Source organism: Grampus griseus (genome assembly GCF_964374135.1).
Source record: "Grampus griseus genome assembly, chromosome: 15".
In the NCBI taxonomy this organism is placed as follows: domain Eukaryota; kingdom Metazoa; phylum Chordata; class Mammalia; order Artiodactyla; family Delphinidae; genus Grampus; species Grampus griseus.
The window spans coordinates 58811987-58835156 of record NC_139009.1 but is presented as its reverse complement, the minus strand read 5'-3'; the positions used below and the strand labels follow the sequence as shown (position 1 = coordinate 58835156).

Below are 23170 nucleotides of genomic sequence, written 5' to 3'. Positions count from 1 at the left end.
TATGGACATGCTACCTGCTTGCCTTAAGGGTCATGTGGCAATGTTGGGCCAAAGGCAGGACCCTGTCCTTGTCCTGGGTGCCTGGGTCCTCAGCCACAGAAAGAGCCTCAAGTTTTCCCAACTTGTGTGGGTCAGGGGAGACAGAACACTCTCCCCTTACACGTTAGCCGAGAGCTCCTGGGTCCAGGTATCAAGGCTCAGAGTTTGTGCTTCTCTTTGTAGTCTGTGCCCCCTGTTGGCACCAGCAGGCTAAGAATGGACAGAGGAATATCTGGGCCTCTCACCCCATGGCAGAGCACCCAGCCTGAGCTCAAAATATCACAACAGCCCTTCCACACTGACAAGGTGTCCAAGAAAACCCACAGGGTGGCCTGCCGAATAGGATGCGATGCACAGTTCCATGGGGCAGAGGGGCATGGGTGGTGATGATCCTAGTGGAGCTCTGTGGCCCTCAGGTCTGCATCAGGCCTGGGAGGGCCATAAATGATCACCGAGGCAATGTGGTTGTTCTGCATGACCTCAAAGATCATCCGCTGAAGACCAAAGCAGAATGTGGAGCCAAATGGGTTGGTGTTGTCTGGGGAGCAGGACCTGTGCAGAGCAACAGGCCTCTCCACAGGATGGCCCAGAAGCTCTTGGATGTTGTCCCCCTTGCTGTAGGTCATGCACGTTTCTGTCTGACCATCTGTGTTTTCTCTCTTTACAGTTAGTGGATTCTTGAACTCACAGTGGTGATAAATGTTAAAATTATAATGTCCAGGGTAATTGGTGTATAGGACAAAGTTCTTCACTTTGAGTGTATTCGCGTCAAAGAGGATGTCCACTCCAAGAGTGAAGTAGTTAAAAAAGTAGTCATCGCACTTGGATGGAACTTGCTTATCAGGAGAAGGAGAATAAATCTTCATTTTGTCTTCTGACTTGTAGAAGACCTTGTGTGGAGAGGTAAGCATGCTAAGAACATCTTGGCAGGAACTGCCAAAATACACTAAGAATTCAAATACCCACATCTTGGCATCTGTTAATAGGCTGGGTCCGCAACCTGCGGCAAGTAGGCGAAGTCATAAACCTGAGGGTCCAGTTCCATCTCAAAGAACATCTATACTCTCAGCACACACATTGCCCAGGAAACAGCTCGGGGCATCATGGGAACCTTGGTATCCTGTAGGCTGTTTCCACTGTAGATGTGCATTCGTTTCACGATTGCTTCGTGTGTTGTCTGGAGAGAAGCCAGACCATGGGCAAAACTGGGTTCGCACTTGGGAGCCTCGGTCCATGAATCTAGCTGAAAAGAGAAAAAGACAGTCCTCTGAAGTTGAGGTGGAAGAGCTGCTCAGTGGAGTTGTACACTCCAGGATGGGTTGCATCGAAAGACCGGTCAATCTGCTCAATGGTGGGAGCTATGGCTTGAGAATTGAAATGCACACCACAATATTTTAACTTTACTTTAGTCAAGTCATATATTTCGATCACCTTAAGTCTCTGATAGTTTCATCCCATCCTGAGCCAGGTTAAAGATGAGGTGATGGCTTAGAGGAGACCAGTGCACCTTCCCATTGCTTGTTTCCCAGAGAACACTGAGGCACCACCTCCACGCCCAGCATTGGTTTGGTTCGCTGATCCGGCAGCCTCCCTGCCACAGCGCAGACAGACCGGAGCTCACCTGACTGGCAGCAGCCTCGGGAGGCCCTGTGCATTAACTTCTAATGGGCAGAAAAGTCCTCAGAGCTTTCTGAAAGATTGTCTCCCGGGCTATAATCCTCAGGTTGGCTCAAATAAAATTCTCTATTGCTTTCTTAGATTGACTATTAATCAAATTTTTCGTGGACAATATAATGTCCAGAATAGACAAATCTATAGAGACAGAAGATTAGTGGGTTGTGGCGGGGGGTGGAATGGGGAATAGGAAATGACTTCTAATTGGTAAGGGTTTCATTTTTTCGGCGGTGAACGTTCTACCATTGATTATAGAGATGGTTGCACATCTCTGTGATTACACTAAAAAAAAAACACTGGGGCTTCCCTGGTAGCGCAGTGGTAGAGAGTCCGCCTCCCGATGTAGGGGACACGGGTTCGTGCCCCGGTTCGGGAAGATCCCACATGCCGCGCAGCGGCTGGGCCCGTGAGCCATGGCCGCTGAGCCTGCGCGTCCGGAGCCTGTGCTCCGCAACGGGAGAGACCACAACAGTGAGAGCCCCGTGTACTGAAAAAACAAAACAAAAACACTGAACTGTGCATTCTATCTTTATACATTTTTTTCCTTTTTTTTTTTGGCTGCCAGCCTGGGGTATTTCAATTCCGCGACCAGGGGTTAACCCCAGGCTGTGGTAATGAAAGCCCGGAATCCTAACCATTAGGCAACCAGGGAACTCCCAAACTGTACATTTTAAATGGAAGAAATGTATGTTATGTGAATTACATCTCAAAACGTTGTTTAAAAATACTATCCACTATTAACATTTGTCTTATTCATCCCCAAAAGACTAATATTTGATATCTTTGAATAAAATCCCAAGAATGTGCACCAGATTCTAAAGACAATTCTAAAAATGGTTATCCAAAAGTATCGAAGTCTAAAGGAACTAGTCCAAAGAAAACACCACATTTTGGGGCATGTACATTTCCCAATGTTTAAAAACTTTTACATAACTTATGAAATGCAATACAAAACACATAATGAGTATACTGAAGTACATTTCAGAGCCCTAATTTTTCTGCTTCCCTGGAAGAGGGCTGAAATTTGTATATATTCTGAGTCAGTTGGTTTTAGAATTCTTGGGACCTATTTGCATTAAAGAACTATTTCTTAAATATTTTTCAGTATACATTGAATATACCAAGGAAATTCAAATATAAAGAAAAATTCCGCTAAGATCTAGAAATACATTCCAGTCTCTCAAAAATTTGGTTAATACCAAGAAGACATTCTTTTTTTTTTTAACATCTTTATTGGAGTATAATTGCTTTACAATGGTGTGTACTTTCTGCTTTATAATAAAGTGAATCAGCTATACATATACATATATCTCCATATCTCTTCCCTCTTGCTTCTCCCTCCCTCCCGCCCTCCCTATCCCACCCCTCTAGGTGGTCACAAAAAAGCACCGAGCTGATCTCCCTGTGCTATTCGGCTGCTTCCCACTAGCTATCGGTTTTACATTTGGTAGTGTATATATGAAGAAGACAAATTCTTAATGAAACTTTTTGTTTTTTGGCCGCGCTGTGTGGCTTGTGGGTTTTATTTCCCTGATCAGGGATGAAACCCAAGCCCCCTGCAGTGGAAGCGCCGAGTCCCGCCACTGCACCTCCAGGGAAGTCCCTTGAAACTCTTTTAAGCTAAAAATAAAAATTTTTTAAATGAGATTTTTTCCGTACAGAAAAAGCAGGAACATCTATTCAACTGTATCGGAATGAGAGAAAAGAAATCATTTCTTATATGAAAAGTAACAGATTATATGGACTCTCAATAAACTTTTATTTTTGAATAAATAAACAAATCTTCCGGGAATACACGTTTGCTTGTACGTCAACCTAAAGCATTTCAGCGAGACCAAATATCGTGAGCGCCGCTGGTGTAGTGGTATCATGCAAGATTCCCATTCTTGCGACCCGGGTTCGATTCCCGGGCGGCGCATCTAACTTTTGTCCTTGCCTTAAATAATTTTTATAATCTTTCTTCTTCTGGAAACACAATTTTTCATTTCCATGAAGATTTATATTTCACTATAAATTACTGTTGACACATTCGAATCTGGAGTGGAATTCAAAAGAGTTTCCTCAAGTCATGAACTAGTTAACCTTTACGCCTGCGCAGTCTGAGACATCCCCGAGCGTCGCTGGAAGAGCGGCTGCGCAACGAGTGAATATAAGGACTGAGGTGCAGCCTGGCGGCCAGGAGGTTGAAAGTGCAAGATTCTTCTGCGCCTGCGCGGCCCGGGTCACTTCGCTGGCCGCTTCAGGGCTCCCGGCTCGCCGCCATCTTGTGTTGGGGCTTCATTGTTCGCGCTGGGCCGGGTGGTTTAGTGTAATTGCCGCCGAAGGAGGGGGCGGAGTAACCTCCGGTCGGCCGAGAAACCCAGCTATTTCACAGACATAGCAGCTCAAAAGATTTGTGAGGTAGTAAAGGGTAGAGAGCTGGACCCGGAGGCGCCGCCGCGACAGCAGCAGCCATGGAGGACGAAATGCCTAAGACTCTGTGAGTCTGGGGCAGCGATGAGGGGGGCGGGATGGTGTTGGTCCCGGAGCGAAGCTTCGGCTCTGCGCCGCTCCCCAGCCTATTGTTCCCCGCGGACGCCGCGATATCATGGTTCCTCTCCCTAGCGCTCACCGGGATGCCTAGGGACCGAGACCCGGGCTGTGAGGGGACGAGATGGACGGAGACGGGGCTCAGCCCTCTAAATTAGTCCCTGCCGCGTAACTACCCCACAGCGTCGCGTTTGGCTTCGTCCCGGGCGCTCTGTGGTCTTAGGCGTGGAGAAAAGATTTTCATTCAAACCTGTTTTTAGAACTCGGCTAGCCTTTTTGTTCTACGCTTTCCTTCTCTCCTCCCATCCCCCTCCCCCGCGTCTCGATTAACCTCTTTTGATTTTTACAGCCGTCTCCTTTTCATTTTACTTTGATTTTCTCTAGAAACTCTTCCTTTCAGTGTCTTTCGTTGATAAGAATTTTTGTCTTGAAAATGCTTATACTGATTTTCAGGGACTTAAACTTTATTCTCGCAGTTGCCAACTGGAAAAACGCCAAATGTTTTTTCTTGAACTTCTCTGTGGCTTTCCTTCCGTGGCACCCCCTCCCCTGATCAAAAAGCCCCAAATCGGACCCCTTAAGGATCTTGAAACTGCTTTTTAAAAATGGAACTCTCCCCCGGAGGTATATATTAACTGAGGGGAAGTGAATATAATGCATTTTTATCGTCGCTTGCTACTTTTCTGATTGACATGTCGTTGAAGCAGCGGGGAGTTTTTAATGAAGCAACAATTGATAAGTACCTTAACATATTTAGTCACCTCTGAGAATTTTTAGACTTAGTGTTAAGTGATCTTAGTTTGGGATCTTTTCTTTGTCGTGTTGCTCTCCCCGCCCCCTCTCCTTTGTTTTTTTTCGAAATATTATCCGCTGAGGTGATCCTGCCTTTGTTGCTTTTCTCGAAAAGAAGAAAAAGCCCGATGAGTTTTTGACGTAGCTTTTTTGTTTTTATTCTTAGAATACTGGCAGTTTGAGAACTCAAGGCAATAAAAATACGCTCAGGTTTCTTTTTGCAGCTCTCTGGATATCACAGTTGTTATGAAGTACAACGTAATCAATTATTTTTTTCGCCAACAAAATAGTTTACGTTTTGTAATCTATATGAGAAATATAGTTACACTTGTTTTCTTAATGAATAGGTAAACTTTTTTGATAGTTTGTCTCATAATCTGTTAGTTACGTTATGTGTCTTTTTAATAGGATGCAGCAATTAGCCCATGACTTTTGTCTTTTGAAAGATTATATCTGTAAATGAATACTCCCTAAAACATCATTAGCCCCATAGAGTTTATGGAAACCTTTTTTCCCTCTTGCCTCTTCGCTGGAAGTATGATAGCCAGCAGCATATTGGATTAAGAACGATTCATCTTTTATAATGTCTTTAAGAATCTTATTTTGAAGTTTTTAATTTCAGAAACTGCCAAAAATAATCTGAGAATTTAACCTATTTAGTACGTTGATTTGGGAATATCAAATAATGAAGACAATTTAAGCTTTCCTAGGCCAGTCTACAAAAGCAAGCAGTACTAGCTTGGGGACAGGGGACCAACCATTGCAGGAGAATTAATGAAGTTTTATTTATTATTTAATTTATTATTTATTTATTGAATATTTATCGTTTGCCATGTGTTCTCTGTTAAGTGCTTTATGAGCTTGTGTAATCCTCATCAGAATTCTGCAGTAAATGGGTCCATTTTACAGCTGAGGAAAAGCTAAGCTTAGAATTAAAGTAACTCATCCCAAGTCATATACCCTTTTGTTCATCATCCTGCAACTCTACTGTCCTCAACTCTTGACACTTACATTTATGACTAATTTTGCCTTGTATGCTTTACTAGAACACCCCATCCAAGAATCTTTTCCCCAAAGTAGTCCATGCTTTAACATTTCCTATTATCCCCTCCCTCGCTTCTGCCTTTCTCAACCAAAACTCCCATTCTTCCAGTCAGACCAATCTTGATTAAATATGAGTAGGTGCTCATCCCTGATTTTTCCCAGCAGTGTTTTTTATTTTTAATATAAAATGTTTGTTTGAATAACCTTGGGAGTCAGAGGCTTTTAATATGTTCTTAGCAATGTCTGGTCCATGGTAAGTGATCATTAAATTTGTTTTAAAAACTGGTACAGTTTCAAGCAGTGAATCAAGATTTTAGTCATTCTTGAGGGTAAGATACAGTCTGAATTTCCGTATTGCCTGTGTACCTGAATGGCTCAGAGGAAGTGCCTTCCTTTGCCACAAACGAGTGTTCAGCAGTGCCTTGTTAGAGACTGTTCAATTTCTTGTCAGCACTACTCTGGAAATGTACAGTTGACCCTTGGGCAATGCAAGGGTTAGGAGCTCCAGCCCTCAAGCAGTCCAAAATCCATGTATAACTTTTACAGTCAGACCTCAGCTTCTGTGGATTCAACCAACTGTGGATCATGTAGTACATATTTAGTGAAAAAATTCCATGTGTATAAGTGGATCCACACAGTTCAAACACATGTTGTTCAAGGGTCAACCGTATTGTGAGAAGTGGTTTGATTCTGGAAATGTTTTGAAAACAGAGCTGTGGGAATTGCCAGTGGTTTGGATGTTGAATGTGAGAGTGAAGTCAGCAATAACTTTAATTTGCAAACGCGTAATTATCAGCCATCTAGAATGTTAGTTTGTTGTAAAATATAATTTAAAACGAGAACTGTCCTGAGAGCATGGATATCTTATTAATAAGTCTTCTGGGCATAGTGTTAGATACTTTTGTTCAGACTGGTTTATGTACAGTTGGCCCTCTGTATCCACTGAAGTGGAACCCTCAGATATGGTGGGCCAGTTGTAAGAAACCTGAGCATCCATGGGTTTTGGTAACCATGGGAGGGGGCAGGTCCAGGAAACAATCCCCTGGGAGTACCAAGAGATGGCTGGCTGCATATGGTCTGTTCTCCAAGTGAAGGAGGTGCTAGCTGATAAAATAAGAGGGTTTCAGCTATCACGCAACAGAGTGTCCTTTGTGAAGAGTAGACAGTTGTTAAATAATAGTAAGGTTATGATGCTGGTATATAGTATTTGTATTATGTACAACGAGCATTTACTGTCATACATAATTTCTTTTTTTAAATTGAATATAGTTGATGTACAATATTTTATAAGTTACAGGTGTACAGTATAGTGATTCACAATTCTTAAAGGTTATACTCCATTTATAGTTATTTTATAAATTATTGACAGTATTCCCTGTAACGTATAATATACTCTTGTCATAATTTCGTAATTAGTAGGAGACATACACCTTTCCCCCCTGAACTAGAGGGACTCAGGCAGAATGGGTTAATTCCCTAGCAAATTGCAAATGTTCAAAAGTAATTCTGAGAGAGTACAGTTATCTCTTTGACAAATATTTATAGAGCACTTAAATATTCCAGGCAGGGCTCTAGATAGTAGATATATAGTATGAATGAAAAAAAATCTCTGTTCTTATGAAATTTATCATTAGATTAAAACGTATTCATGTTTTTCACTCAGATTTTCAGAGGCCTCATATCAAAGTCTGCATTTTTATACGATTGTGGCTCATAACAAACCCAATACAGCATTCTGCCTTGTAAATTTTTCTTTGTAGCTTAAATTTTCTAGACCTGTACTAATCAAAATGAATATTTAAAATGTTTTGGATTCCAATGTTATAACTGTTTGAACTTAATATCAGCTTTAAAAGTATATATTAAATTGACATGAAATCCTATCCCAGAACTGTCAAGTTTTCACTAGCATTGATGACTTTTTCCATTGAATTTTCTCAGGAGGCTTTTTTTTTTTTAGATTTATTTATTTTTACTGTACACAGGATCTTTGTTGTAGCATGTAGATTTCTTAGTTGCGGATGCACGTGGGATCTAGTTCCTGGACCAGGGATTGAACCTGGGGTGCCTGCACTGGGAGCATGGAGTCTTACCCACTGGACCACCAAGGAAGTCCCTCAGGAAGCTTTTTATTTTGAAAAATTTAAAACCTATGGAAAAGTAGCAAAAATAGTACGTTGTAGACTTTGATAACTTTCATGTGGCTTTACCAATTGCTAATAGTTAGCCAAATTTGCTGAACCATTTGAGAAGACATCATGACACTTAGGGGCTAAATACGTCTAAGAATAGGGGCATTCTCTTATGTAACGGCAATATAGTTTTCATATTAAGGAGGCTACACTGAGTCAGCATTGTTAACTAATACACAGTTTATGCTCATATTTTATCCAGTTGCCCAAGGAGGATGTTTACTTTCCAGTTCTGCACAAGATTGGTACATGTTCTCAGAGGTGATATAATAAATATCAACATGGGATACTTCAGTCTATGCTGTTAACAAAAAGTTCATGGAACACATAGAAAGGGATATTTAACGTTCTTGAATAAAAAGCATCTTGAAAAATTAAAACTACATAAATGTAAGAAATTTACATTTTTGTTTAGTAGTCCAGTTGACATTGTGACAGGGAATTTGGCTTACAACTGCTCCAGTATCAATTTTTGTATCACTCAGTATTTTCTTAAACGCAAGCTGCAAAAAAATTCAGGCATACAAGGAATTTGTTTAAAAAGATATTGGACACTCCCAGAATTTGCAGGAAGGTTATGGAACCTGGCTTAGAAAATGTTCAGGAAAGAGACAACTAACTGTCAGGCCTACAGTCCTAATCAAGCCACAGATCATCCCAGAAAGGATACTACTGCCACACCTACTGAGGACCTGATACTACAGCTTCCACTTTCACTGGGCATGGGACTCTGCGGCTGTTTGCCACCAAAGTGGATTCTCTTCAGTCTCTGCTTCTTTCACCCCTATCTTTGTCTTCTGTGTTCAGGACTGGTATCTGTAATTGCGCTAGCCCAGATCACATGCAAGGGAGACTATATAACCATATTTAGCCTTTTCATCTTCTGAAGAGGAGTCAGGCTTTGCCACAGAGTGAGGATTTCTCTAAAAACAGGAAGATATTTGGCAGCCTAAAAAAAAAATCTGTTACACAGGTAACTTAAATCCATGCTGTTAAGAGGAAATCCTTTCACTTCAGAAACAGAATAGTGTGTGACAAAGTATGGGACAATTAAGAAACATTTTTATATAAAAATGGGAATGAACTACAAGTATATATGTTACTTGTAGTTTATTGTATTGGTGTCGAAGGTTGAGAGCAAGTTGTTGTGTAACTTCCTCTGAAGAGACTTTCTCGAACAGCTGTGTGTAGAGTTAATTGATAAAGCCTCCTGGAACATATAGTATACAGCAGGCCACATTAAATAAACAAATATAAAGGCAATACAGACCTTAGTGCTTTTTAAAGTATGTTTTATTATTATTATTAGCTATCTTCAAACTACGTAAATCACTTAGAAAATATTTCTGAGAAAATCTTAAAGTTTTGCAAAGAGTAAATGATAGACTCCGGGTTCCCTAAATACTGTTCAGCTTGTCACTGGATTATCTACCTTTAGCAAAGCAGATGTTAGAATTAAATTTTCAGAAGAGCCATTTTTTTCATTTAGACATATGCAACCCTTAGGATTTCTTATAGGCACAAGAGTCGGGTAAGAATAGATACAGAAGAGTTGCAGAGATAGTACAGAGTTCTCGTTTGACTTTCACCCAGCTTCTCTTAATGTTAACATCTTACTTATATAACCATGATGTAATTATCACAACTAAGAAATTAACATTGGTACAGTACTGTTAACTACAAATTTTATTACCATTTCCCCATGCCACTAATGTCCTTTTTCTATTCCAGGATCTAATCCAAGATACCACATTGTGTTCAGTTGTCATGTCTCTATCCTGTAATATGTAAGGAGATATCTTTCATTACTGTGGCACTTTTGAAGGGTACTGTTTCTCCACTGTACAATGACTACTGTTTTTCTCGACATACTCTGTCAGTTAGAATTGAGTCACTAAGGTAGCCGACCCTCAAGTAGAGGGAAATTAAGCTTCACTTCAGAGAGGGAGGTGTATCAAAGAATTCTTGTCAGTAGCGATTATTACTAAGGTGTTTTAATGGTGATTTCTCTCATTTCTTCTACATTTATTAATTAGAATTCTGTAAGAAAAAGCTCTTGCCCCCCCCACACCTTAATCTAGAATTCAGTCAAGGATTATTCATTGTATTAGGTTGTCAGTCTTTTAAGTCCCTCTTAATCAAACACAGTCTTTTTTAGGACAATAATCTTTTGAAGATAATCAAATAAGTCGCCATATAATAATCAAATAAGTCGCCATAATACACATATATATATGTGTGTAATTTGTGTAATTGTTTTATATGCCCAATATCCTGTAAACTTAGATCTAAATTTAAGCTTAGCTAGATTCAATTAGATCTTTCTGATTTGAATACTTCATAGATTGATATTATATAATTCATATAGTACATACAATGTCTCATTGTTTATCCATAAAATGATTTAAAGTTTGAACACTGGGTCAAAGTGGCCAAAAGCTCTCACTTTTAAGGTGGGTTTTCCCTTTGCAGTTGTTAAGTGATCTATGTGATAATTTAGGCACCCTGCAAATATCCATTTTCTTACCAACCTTTCACCTAATAGTTTTATATCCATTAATGGTTCATGCCTGAGTCAGTTTTTCAGTCAGGCTTACACATTGCTAATTTAATGCTCTCTGTCTACATTTACTGACTAGCATTTTTCTATAAAGGAACTGTTCATTGTTCCTTAAGACTCAGCACTTCTCCCTTTGCCATTTTAACCTATACCTGTGCCTTCACAGTCAGCATTCAATATTCTGTTGAATGGGTAAATGGAAGGAAGGAATTGAATCCACACTTTCTGGCATGTATAGATGTTTATCTTTGGGGGGAGAGAGTCCATACCTTTCATCACATTCCCTGAAGGATTCTTAGCAGAAGAATGAGAAACTACAGTTGTTGGGAGACAACATTCTCTGATTTCAGAAGTAATAAACCTCTAACTCTAACATGTCTGGAGGTAATCTCATTTTAAAATCCCCTTTTGAAAATTAATTTATAAACCCTTTAAATAAGGATCATCCCCCTTCCCCCAGAAAAAGTAAGGATCATCCCAGTCATGTGGTCTTATAATACATTATTTACACTAATTAAGTTTGTTAGCCACCACTTCATATTATCTGTTAAAAGTCTCTCCTAGACTCTTTCTACTCCCTTTCTACTATCACTGATCAGTGGAAGGTTTCCCATTGAAAGGTTTCCGATTCTTTTGTGAGCATGTACAACACCTGATAAGTGATTTATCCATGATTTTTCAAAAATATGTTTACCGTGTAAGCCAAAGTATACCTAAATTGGACAGTTTTAGGGAAATCCTGTGAATTAAAAATTGAAGAAAATTAATGTTCTCAGTAATACTGTAGAAGTAGAAATAATTGCAAAGCTTTCCAGGATTGATTGTATAAAATGTTCTACATATTTAATGATTCATTTGAGTGATTTTAAGCATATCTTCCTAAGGTAAGCCTAGAAACTTAGAAACAAGCAACAGGTTTTATTTGTACAACCTTGAATAAAAACACACACACACTAGCTTCCCCTCTACTAACAGTGTGTCATTAATATATTTGCAAGTAACGTATCTTCCATATGTTTTGAAAGAGATTTTGAAGTTTTCACAAACTTTTAAAAAGTTCCCAAATAGTAGATCCCAAAGATCTACCTATTCCCCATATTCACTCTCCAGTAATCAACTTTAGGAACTGATGCAAAAGAAGCAAATTTAAAATGATGAATTGTTTTTCTTTGTGTTTCAGATATGTCGGTAACCTTTCCCGAGATGTGACAGAAGCTTTAATTCTCCAGCTCTTTAGCCAGATTGGACCTTGTAAAAACTGCAAAATGATTATGGATGTAAGGGTATTTTACTTAGTTAACTTTCTTTTTTTTCTTTTCTCTGAGGTTGTCCATGATACATTATTTAAATCCATTACTTCCAGGAACTCTTAAATTGCTTTATACAGTCTAAATTCATAGGGGTTTTAGTAAATTTGTAATGAACCCGTTTTGGCCATGAAGTTTGTTTTAGTAAGTAAAGAAAGAAGAGAATGGTACTAATCATGCCTAAAGCAGGTGACAACTATATGTGGGCTCTTGTTTTAAAGTGTATTGAGGCATCAGAATTGTTTGTTTTATATGTGGTATCAGTTGATTGGCTAAACTAGAAATTCAGTTATTACAATTAAAATGGGAAATTGGGTAAAAAAAATAATAGACTTTGATACTGTGAAAGTGTTTTTAACTTAATTTTAAAGGTCATGATTCAAGTTTTTCTTGTATTGTGGCCGTGCCCATCCATCAGACCTTAATGTATAGAAAAAACATAGAATTCACTCATCTAATTGGTATTAATCCTGAGTCATAATGTGTGTTAAAAGGCACCTTAAAATTCTTTTGATGAGAAAAACAGTGCTAAAGAGAAATCCTTTTATCCCTGGTCTCACCTACCTTTAAACTTTTGGTTTTCTTTTTTCCAGGAAAGAAAATCATGTATGTGTCTGTATCTACTACTTTCTCTTCTATTGTATTTCAATTTAACTTGTTTTTACTTGGTATTTTTAAAAATAATTATTTAGCCAGTTGGCTTTGGTTTGCTGTCTCATATTTTAAAATGTCAAACCTTTCTCCTGGGATTTCCCCAGTGGTCCAGTGGTTAAGACTCTGCCTTCCAATGCCGGTTCGATCCCTGGTCAGGGAATTAAGATCTCATCTGGCGCGGGGTGCAGCCAAAAACTAAAAAAAAAAACTTTCTCCTAATGTGGTAGGGTCACCTACATATAATATAGATGGATTCAACAGATGTTTTTTGTCCTTTACACTCTTCTAAAGTGTTGTTTTTTTTGTTTTGGGGGGTTTTTTTGGCGGTACGCGGGCCTCTCACTGTTGTAGCCCCTCGCGTTGCGGAGCACAGGCTCCGGACGCGCAGGCTCAGCGGCCATGGCTCACGGGCCCAGCCGCTCCACGGCACGTGGGATCCTCCCGGACCGGGGCACGAACCCGTGTCCCCTGCATCGGCAGGCGGACCCTCAACCACTGCGCCACCGGGGAAGCCCCTAAAGTGTTTTCTTATCACATTTAATATCTGTATGCCTTTGGATAAAGAAGAAAAGATATCTGTACCCTTAGAGAAAGATAAGAGGGAGAGATAGGGGACTATGATGGAGAATTTAAAACCAATCTTTCATCTGGGGCTCCTTCCTTATCTTAGTGATAGTATTTATGGAATGCCTACTGCCTGTTATTTTAATGCTGATGCCTTATCACATGCTCAATAGAAACATTACAAAGCAGCTGTTATTCCTTTTTTTTATTATTTTATTTATTTACTTTTGGCTGCTTTGGTTCTTTGTTGCTGTGCGTGGCTTTCTCTAGTCAAGGCAAGTGGGGGCTACTCTTCGTTGCAGTGCGCGGGCTTCTCATTGCGGTGGCTTCTCTTCTTGCGGAGCATGGGCTCTAGGCACACGGGCTTCAGTAGTTGTGGCTCACGGGCTCTAGAGCGCAGGCTCAGTAGTTGTGGCGCAGGGACTTAGTTACTCCGTGGCATGTGGGATCTTCCCGGACCAGGGCTTGAACCCGTGTCCCCTGCATTGGCAGGCAGATTCTTAACCACTCTGCCACCAGAGGAGCCCTTCCTATTTAATATACACAGAAATGGGGCAAAGCAAGGATGTAAACCCAGATTGATCTGTTCTCTCCATAGGTCTGTAGGCTGCTATTCTCTCTGTGTCTGGGTCTTTCTAGATATTTGCCTGTTAAAGATCACTAGGCAAAATGTTAATGACTGCTGGACCTACAGAAAAGGCTAGCTAGGTTACCTCTGCCACTTTGTATAAATTTTGGATTTTCGTCACTCAAAGGCTTAGATTAACTATTCCTTCTCCTCCTCCTTATCATTATTTTATTATTATTAAAGTCTAAATCCTAGTCTTTTCACACGGATGCACTGATGTTCATATTTAGGAATTTTATACTCCCTAGAGTATAAAGGCTGATAATGTATATGCTTAGAATTTTTTTTTAATCTAAAAAGTAGTTGTTGTTTTTTTTCTGGGTACAAATTAAGTAAAATGAACATTCTTATTTATTTGATTGTCTTACTCTTAGGTGTAAGCCACTTTTCTAACCACATTCTGATGCCTGTCAACATTGATCTTGGTAATAGAATTCCCATTAAATATAACATTAGTTTGATTATACATTTTTAAAAACATTTTTATATTCTCTAATGTTTTTAAAGTAAAATAATGGATAGTTTCAATGTCATCAATTTTGTGGTTGCCTCCTTGCTCTAAAATTCTTTAAAATCATTGCCAGTGACTTTTTTTAACTGTTAATTGTGCTTGAAACAAAATGGCATATTTATTTCTTCTGTTATCATTCTAGTCTTTTGAATTAGTTTCTTATTTTAATAGTTCTGCTTAGGAGATTATGGAAAGAATTAAAAAGTCATTTGGTATTTTGTACTGATAGGTGTAAAATATTGGGTGTTTTTTCTGCTTCTTTAATTTAAAAGAAAACATCCAGGCTTCACCTGTCATCAGACCTCAACTACTTGGAACACCAGTAGAAAAGAGGAGAGAGGTTTTTTTTTTCTTTTTTGGCCGCATCACGGCTTGTGGGATCTTAGTTCCCTGACCAGGGATTGAACCTGTGTCCCCTGCAGTGGAAGCGTGGAGTCCTAACCATTGGACTGCCAGGGAATTCCCAAGAATTTTTATTTTTAAAAGATTTCTAAGCAGGCAAAAATTTTGATGTCAGAAAGTCCACATTCTAACACATATTCTAAAACTTTGCTTACCAGAGAACCTCTTCAGTTTTCAGAGCCTGTTTACTTACATTTTAGTAACAGGTTTAAGAAAGTTAATTAGAACACTTAGTCATTAATAAAAGATTAAATTATATATAGTAGTATAGTATAAGCTGTTGAAGAAGATAGCTTTCTATAAAAATAGTTCATTTTTTAGTGTTTACTGCCTTATCGAAACATTTACTTGCAGAAAAGACCCTTCGTTCTCCATGGCCTGATACTGAGATGTATAAAACTTAAAATTGGCTTTTGTGTTTCTTCTTCAACAGACAGCTGGAAATGATCCATATTGTTTTGTGGAGTTTTATGAGCATCGTCATGCAGCTGCAGCACTAGCTGCTATGAATGGGCGGAAGATAATGGGTAAGGTAAGCTGTCATAATTAAAGAAGGTGACTTGCACTGGAGAATTCTAAGTTGTATACGGTTTTGTTTCCTTTTTAGAAGCATTATATTCGCTTTACAGAAAATGATCACATTTAATATTAAGAAGCTGGGATAAAGCAAATTAGAGGGTATGTTTATGTTAGTGTTCTTCGTGGTGCCTTGCACATGGTAAATACTAAGATATTTGTTGAATTATTCAAGCTTTGATGAAAGATCTAGGAACATTGGATACTAATGGGGAAGAATAAAAGAAAAAAAATTTATTGGTACTTTAGAAAGGTTAGTTGAATGTTAACAAAGAAGCATGTATGGTTAGGATTTGTTAACATTATTTGCGTAAGTGTACGTTAAAAAATAAGTATTGAGGGCTTCCCTGGTGGCACAGTGGTAGAGAGTCCGCCTGCCGATGCAGGGGACACGGGTTCGTGCCCCAGTCCGGGAAGATCCCACATGCTGCGGAGCGGCTGGGCCCGTGAGCCATGGCTGCTGAGCCTGCGCGTCCAGAGCCTGTGCTCCGCAATGGGAAAGGCCACAACAGTGAGAAGCCCGCGTACTGAAAAAAAAAAGAGTATTGAAATTTTGACCAGAAAGTTTGAATGCTTCATCTCAAACATATACGTATGTGTTCATAGATGCAAATCTTGTAATATCTGATTATTACCTTTATTTTTATGGAGTATAAATGTAGAAAAATTTTTTTAGGAAGTCAAAGTGAATTGGGCAACAACCCCCAGCAGTCAAAAGAAAGATACAAGCAGTAAGTATATTTTATACTCTTTGAACTTTTGTGTTTATTGTACATAGTAGTTTTATTGTAAAGCATATAAACATCATACATTTGCAGTAATGTTTTGATCGTTATCCTAAGATATGATTGAATGTGTTTGTGTTAATAAATTTAAGAACAAATCTAATCTTTGTCATCAGGTAGTACCGTTGTCAGCACACAGCGTTCACAAGGTAATTGTATCTTCTTAAACATAAAATGAAATCTCTTGAAAGGGTATTCACTAACCACCTGAAGTTTTTTTGTTTGATATTGGGGGGAGCGGGGAGGGAGGGGTCGTATTTCTATTTGTCTCTCTGGCAATATTTTTCCCCCTTTTTCCCACTGTTGACCAATTGTGGTTTGTCCACTACTTTGGTGGTATTTTAAGTTCTCTGATCCCCATTGATAGCAGCTGATGCCTTAGAAATACTTTCACCACTGAAGGGCAAGATACCCTTTTTCCTTGAGGTCATGATCTGTGCTTCATACCAGATCTTCTGATTGCTTGAGTTGCTCCTGAAACTGTGTTTCCCAAATGGCAACCCAATATGTTGCTTAAGGCCTGCCAAATAGGGGTAACTTTTCTTTCCAAATATACTTTGTCAGAATTGATATATATGTCCATTTAAAGTGTTGATCCAACTATTTTGTATTTTTAAAGTGTTTCTTTTTTTTTGAGCATTGTCTTTTTAAGAAAACTTCACATATGGGAACGTTTTTTCTCTCCAGTGCTTTTTTAATGGCTCTGATATAAAGTGAAGGGATTACTGTTTTCATTCTATTGCCTTCAGTCTTAGTTCACTTGCACATGGATTCACATAAACTGAATGGTGTAATGTCTGGGCAACCAAAACTGTTGGCTTTTGAGAAAACTGTCAAATACTTTAACATCAAACTGTTGCAATGCAAGGTATTTCTTTGATTGTTCTTCACAAAATATGGTTAAACCAAGTATATCACATAGGTAAACTGAATAAATGTAAATAAGTACTATTAGAATGGTAATGAAGTCATAAATATATATATATATATTTTTTGCAAAACTTATTATTATTAGTTTATTTTCTTAGACCAGTATAATAATTGGCTATAAGTAGAAATATAACTGTCAGTTTCCCATTAGATATATCATAGTCCCTAGGAGAATCTTTCCTGTATTGTCACCTTGATTCATTATGTTTAAAACTGATAGGATTTGTCTAGGTATAGGATAGTGTTATACTTTACTATAATCCATAAATTATTTTAAGAATACTTTACTGAATAGATTTTAGCATTTTTTTAAATTCTAAAATTATATTTTTCTTTTCACTTCCCCTTCCTTCCCCTTATAAGATCATTTCCATGTCTTTGTTGGTGATCTCAGTCCAGAAATTACAACTGAAGATATAAAAGCTGCTTTTGCACCATTTGGAAGAATATCGTAAGTAACAGAAGATAAATTTAAAATGCTTTATATTAGAAACAATCTTACATAGAAGTAATTTGAAAATCTATTGTGAATTTTGGACATTAATTTTAACACTTGAATGTGATGTATTAATATTCACTTGAATAAGTGTATTGTTTAGAGACTATTCAAGCAGTTAACAGCCAAAGATTATTTTCCCATTGATAAATAAATCTTTGGTCTTCAATTATCTTAGAACTCTTTTTCAATTAGCGTTAGCTTTTAAGAGACAAATGTGCTGTTGTGCATATTGTTTCTTATATGAGTGTCTTGCTAGCTTGGTCATAATCTTTAGTGAACTTGTGCTATGACTAAGGAATTTAGACCCTTTGGCACTTCTATGATACCATGCATTTTCTGTTAATATATTTTAACAAAAAGAAACCTTAACAATTCAACCCAAAACGCAGTTATTAAATGTTAATTCCCAGGTATCTATCCTTTTGTTGTTGCTATTAACAATAATAATAATGCCTTTTAGTGTTTTGTGAAGCACTGTCTTGCTTGCATTTGTTATTAATTGTATAGTTTAGGCCTTTTATAAAAAGGTCACTCAAGGAGTATTCATCATAAAAGAACTTTATATTTTGAAAAGCATGCCTGTAATAGAGTAAGAATAATAAGTTGATGATTGCACTTTCTTAGAAGTAATCGTTGAATTTAGAAAACTAAATTTTTAGAGTTTCTCGTTGCTTTATTATTGTTATTCCAGCTAGAAGAGTAGGAAAAAGGAAATGTTAGCTTTTGTTTGGTTTGATGAACAGACCAACAGCAGAGATGAGAAGGAGACTGGACAGTAAAAGCTGGTGGTATTGGTGTTGAATTTTGGAAGTTTTCGTTTGAAGAGTTTTAGTTCATTGGTAGGAGGATGAAAATGCATAGTGACCAAGGAATGACCATAAGTAAGGGGCCAACTTTAAAGGCAGTCACACGATTAGGGTTTACAAGTAGACTCTTCTGTTAGGTGACATTTTTCTTTGTCTCTTAGAACTGACTTTAGGAAAATAAAGTTCTAATTTTGTGACTGTTCCTTTTAATCTGTTTTAGGGCTTTGATTATGGTTATCTGGCTTTCTAGCTGGCTTTCAAATATCTAGATTGGAAAGGTCTTAACCTTTGGCCTCTCAAAGTTTCTGTAAATCTCTGTATGCAAAATTTTATGCTTGCTTTCATTTTGGTGTGGAGTATCTTTGTAAGTTTTATCCTATTTTCAGATTAGTCACAGGGCCATAAAAGATTAAAGAACTCTGATATAGATCTTTGCTGCTTCTTCCTTAGAGAATCCTTTCAGATATAAGTAAGCATTAAATATATTTCAAGGCTAACATTTCCTGAAACTTACCTTTAAAAAGAAAAGGCTTTTCTAACATTTTAACAGATTAAATGCTATTTTATTAAATGTTTCGATTTTGATTGCAGTAGCTTTTCTGAAAGCATGGGAATTTTAGTTTGGCATTAGATAAAGATTGTTTAACAATTGGTGAGTTTAAGTTAAATGACATTCAAATTTTAGTAATTTCATTACTTTTTAATCAAGGATCAATAATTTCTTTTTGTTAAATATGTTGGTATCATAATTATAGTCTAGATTTTCTTAGAGTTAACTATGATTACTGATGTATATATCATTTTTCCTTGGTAAGGCCTTTAAGTTTTATAATTTTCAGTCGAGATAATGTCTAAGCTTTAGGCTACCCAGAGAGTTAGTGTTTCTAAATTTGAAGGAACCATTTTCAGTTGGTAGCATCATTTCCTGATTTTTTTCAATTAAAGGAGATACGTTGATAAATATATATATTGAAAGGTTCTCATGATAGTCAAGTATTCCCCGTAGAGATCCTACAACAGTGCTTGATTTATAAAAGGTGTGTAGTAAATGTTGGCCTATTAAAATATTTAGTATATAAAATATAGTACTTTCTTTCCCTAATTTACATAGCTTAAACTTTTCCTGTTCCTTGAATTTAGGGTAGTCTAACAAATTTTGCTATAGAAATGAATCAGCTACAAATTAAATGCATGTGTACCATACAGATAATTTTAATAAGTATTTTTACATATTGAGAAGTGGCTTGCATTAGTTTTCCCCTTTCACCATCACCTCTTTGTCATTTTGACCCTAAACACTTAATAAATCACTCCTAAATTGATCAAAATATGCTTATGTATACTTTAATATAAAATTATATTGCATGGCTTTCTGACTTGGGTTTTTGTTGTAAAAGTGCCTGTTTTGTTCATGTGTCCTGAGAGAACAAGCATTGTGACATACCTGGCTAACTTAAAAGCAGATTGCCTGTGAAGCACAATTTGAGTCCAATTTTTTGAGGTATGGAGTTTTAGCTATCATGGCTGGGTTTTTTACTCAATCTCAAATAATAGGGCTCTGGTTATTTTGCAGAGTATCTCTGAAGAATGGACAGAATTGCCCTGGCTAACTACAAGCTACGGTTCACAGTGGATAAATGTTGGCGTGCTTTTTTACTTTCTGACTTTTTAAAATTTTGCTTTTATATCTTATAGTTTCCAATCAATCTTATATGATTGCTATTTTAGAATTTAGTGTAAAATCTTTTCTTATATAAAACTAAATATAGTTTAGTATAAAACTAAAGTGTGTGTCTAGTATTTTTCTTCAATGATTTAACATTTCTGAAAAGTCAAGTTCTCAAAATTTACCCATAGTCCGGAAGGGGGGTATGAACTGATCTGAGAAAATGAAAAAATTTAATTAATTTAGGGAATATACAACTTTTCCATTCTTTTAGTTTCCAGTTTTCTATTTTAATTTTTTAATGATTAGGTAGTAAGTATATAGTGTCAAATAGCAAATTATAAATTGCATGGTTAAAGAAAGCCATTCATTTAGTGTACCTGTGAACCCTATAAGTTAAGTAAAATTCATGTGAATAGCTGCTTTTACCATGCTTAATATTTAAAAATCTAAAAACTTTTTAAAGTGGGAGGCAGTTTCTGTACAATGTATACATATATATTTAAGGAGTTATTGATTTGCATGTTTATAAAATTAAGCTTCATTTGCTAATACATGATAAATTTTATAGAATAAAAGGTGAATTTGCATTAAAGGTTCATTTTAATGAAGATGAAACATGAAAATGAGTTGTGTATGAAATTCTCACTTGATATCCAGAGGAGAGTTTGCAAACCTAAACTTCCGATTGTTTCTGATTTCAGAGATGCCCGAGTGGTAAAAGACATGGCAACAGGAAAGTCTAAGGGATATGGCTTTGTCTCCTTTTTCAACAAATGGGTGAGCTAAATAAATAAAAAGTGCATGTGTGGTGCTTTAAGAGTAAAGGATAAAAATATTCATTTGTTTCGATTGTTAATCATTTTCCTCATCTGCCATTTGTTCATTTCACTGATAATTAATACCCTTACTAGAGGATATCTTTTTTCTCCTGTTTGGTCATTTAGTCAGCATTTATTTAGCGCCTGATGCATGCAAACTACTGATAAAATGTTTTCAGAATATAGAAAGTAGAGTTGTTTAAATCATCAGCCAAAGTTAGATATTGACTATCTCATTTATATATTTAATTCATTATGTCCCTGTTTCATATTCCCATGGTAATTCAAACATAGCTAGTGTGATAACTCAAGGTTCCAAACAATTAAATGCAGAGATAATCACATTTCTAAAAATATAGGGATGGATGGTAGGAGAATTTAATGCACTAATCCTGGAGTATACACTAAGGTTTCATTAACCTTAGATTTTATTGTATTGCCTCTATGTTACGACTGTTGTTTGCCAACGATTACTACAAAAATATTGTACTTTCTGTGTAAGAGTGCCTTAGAATGAGCCATTAAAATTTTTGATAACATAAAATTATTTTAGAAAGGATTTTCTTACTTTAGTAAATAGAGTATTTGAAATAGATATCATTTCTTGATGACTTCAGGTCAAATTTATGAGCATCATTCTGAGTCTTTTAAAAATACACCCATAAAAAAAAAAATACACCCGTTCGCAGTTATGCCAAATAGTGTCAAATTGTCTTGTTTTTTTCTAGTTCCTGTCTGCTTACATTGAAACTGTTTGGTTATTCCTCCCTATGAACTCTTACTATCCAGATGCTTGCTATAGCAGCCAGCTTGCAACCATTTTGCCCCAAATCTACTTTTCAAATAAAAAAGTCTGCCCTAAAAATGTTTACATGGCTTATAAGTTAAGGCAAAAGAGGGTAGAATGCACTGTAATGGTATGTCCGCTGTTTGCACAGTAACATCATATCTTGCAATCACATTGTTTAAATGTATAGCTATCATCTTCCTCTCATGAAGTGAAAATGTCTTCTAAGGAGTAGGTTAGCCTAAGAGGTTAGGAAAAATCCGTATATTAGAAGAAAAGTTGCACATGGTAAAGCATATTGAGAGGTGAAGGGGTAAGAGCTCCGTCATGTATGTGTCCCATCTACCAAGTATAAGATGAGATAAGGAAATAAAAACTATGAGAATGTAGCTGGTTCTCAAAGCTTTACTGTTAATCACAGCATAATATTTAGGAAAGGTAGAAAAATACCTCATACAATGGATTGATAGCCACAATTAGTATGAGTTCCTTAAAGGATTGATAAATAGGATATTAGTGTCTTGTGCTACTTGGGGAAATAGGTTGAGGGCTTTGGGTTGACTAAGAGCTCATTTTTTCCGTTTGAGATTATGGAATATATACCCCTGCTATATGAAAGTCACTATTTAATGCATATTTAGTATGAAAGTCGGATAGCAAACGATGTCTGTGTGTGGCCTCTGGAGTCAGCCAGAGATGGATTGTAATCCTGACAATCATCATATGATAGGTGTAACTTAGAGTAAGTGATTTAATGTGATCTTCCCAAATTTATATTTCACTCTCTGTACATTTGGGATATGTGATTGGCAGGCATTCTCAGTGCCACAGCACCGACTGACATTACCCCTGGCTTCCTTGCCTCTTCCTGTGTTGTGTGTGCTAGGCAAACTCCAGTACTGGTTGAACATAACCTCTCTGCTTACTCTGAAGTAATTGAGTATTGATAGAGAAAAACTGAGTCAATGGTTTTGCTTCTAATTTAATGGTCACACATTAGATAGATGAGTACATGTTACTGTCTTTGCAAACCTGTGTTTCTCTAGTAAATATGATTTCCTGTTCTTTGATAACTACTTCATGCCCCCTCATTTCTCCTCGGATATTCCTCACTTTTCTCCATCACCACCCTGAGCTTCAGCTGAGAAAATAGAAGCTATCATACAGGAATTCCCTGAGCTTTCAACCACCAAACCTACATTAAATGCACTCACCTTCTCCCTCTTCCTCCTATTACAGTGGAGGAAAGGTCCTGTAAAAGACCAAATCACTTATGATTGGGGTCCCACCACTCCGTCCTTTTTAAGGACTTTGATCACGTGGTTATTCTGGGTTTTTTTCTCGACTAAAGGTTTATTGAGATACAATTCACATACCATAAAATCCACTCATTTAAGGTATATA

General features: G+C 37.3%; 1 protein-coding gene and 1 pseudogene across 10 annotated transcripts in view; one reads left to right on the top strand and one right to left on the bottom strand.

Annotated features, from left to right (window-relative positions):
- Window positions 1-431: 431 nt before the first annotated feature.
- Window positions 432-1601, bottom strand: LOC309834116 (phagosome assembly factor 1-like; annotated as a pseudogene). The gene has a single exon. The product of its transcript is annotated as a phagosome assembly factor 1-like (transcript).
- Window positions 1602-3956: 2355 nt separating this feature from the next.
- The window catches only part of TIA1 (TIA1 cytotoxic granule associated RNA binding protein), a 29060-nt gene continuing 9846 nt past the window's right edge, over window positions 3957-23170 (top strand). For 3 of the 9 annotated variants that reach the window (XR_014297766.1, XM_082671764.1, XM_082671763.1), the window contains exons 1-7: window positions 3957-4192; window positions 12011-12107; window positions 15330-15428; window positions 16149-16203; window positions 16374-16406; window positions 17551-17638; window positions 20863-20938. Coding sequence is in view for 7 of the 9 variants with exons in the window: in XM_082671764.1 (XP_082527890.1) it covers window positions 4167-4192; window positions 12011-12107; window positions 15330-15428; window positions 16149-16203; window positions 16374-16406; window positions 17551-17638; window positions 20863-20938 (474 nt within the window). In the remaining 2 variants the exon portion in view is untranslated. Of the gene's footprint in view, window positions 4193-12010; window positions 12108-15329; window positions 15429-16148; window positions 16204-16373; window positions 16407-17550; window positions 17639-19370; window positions 20939-23170 lie in introns of those variants that run through there. The other 6 variants (XM_082671766.1, XM_082671765.1, XR_014297767.1 and 3 more) reach the window with 5 other exon arrangements.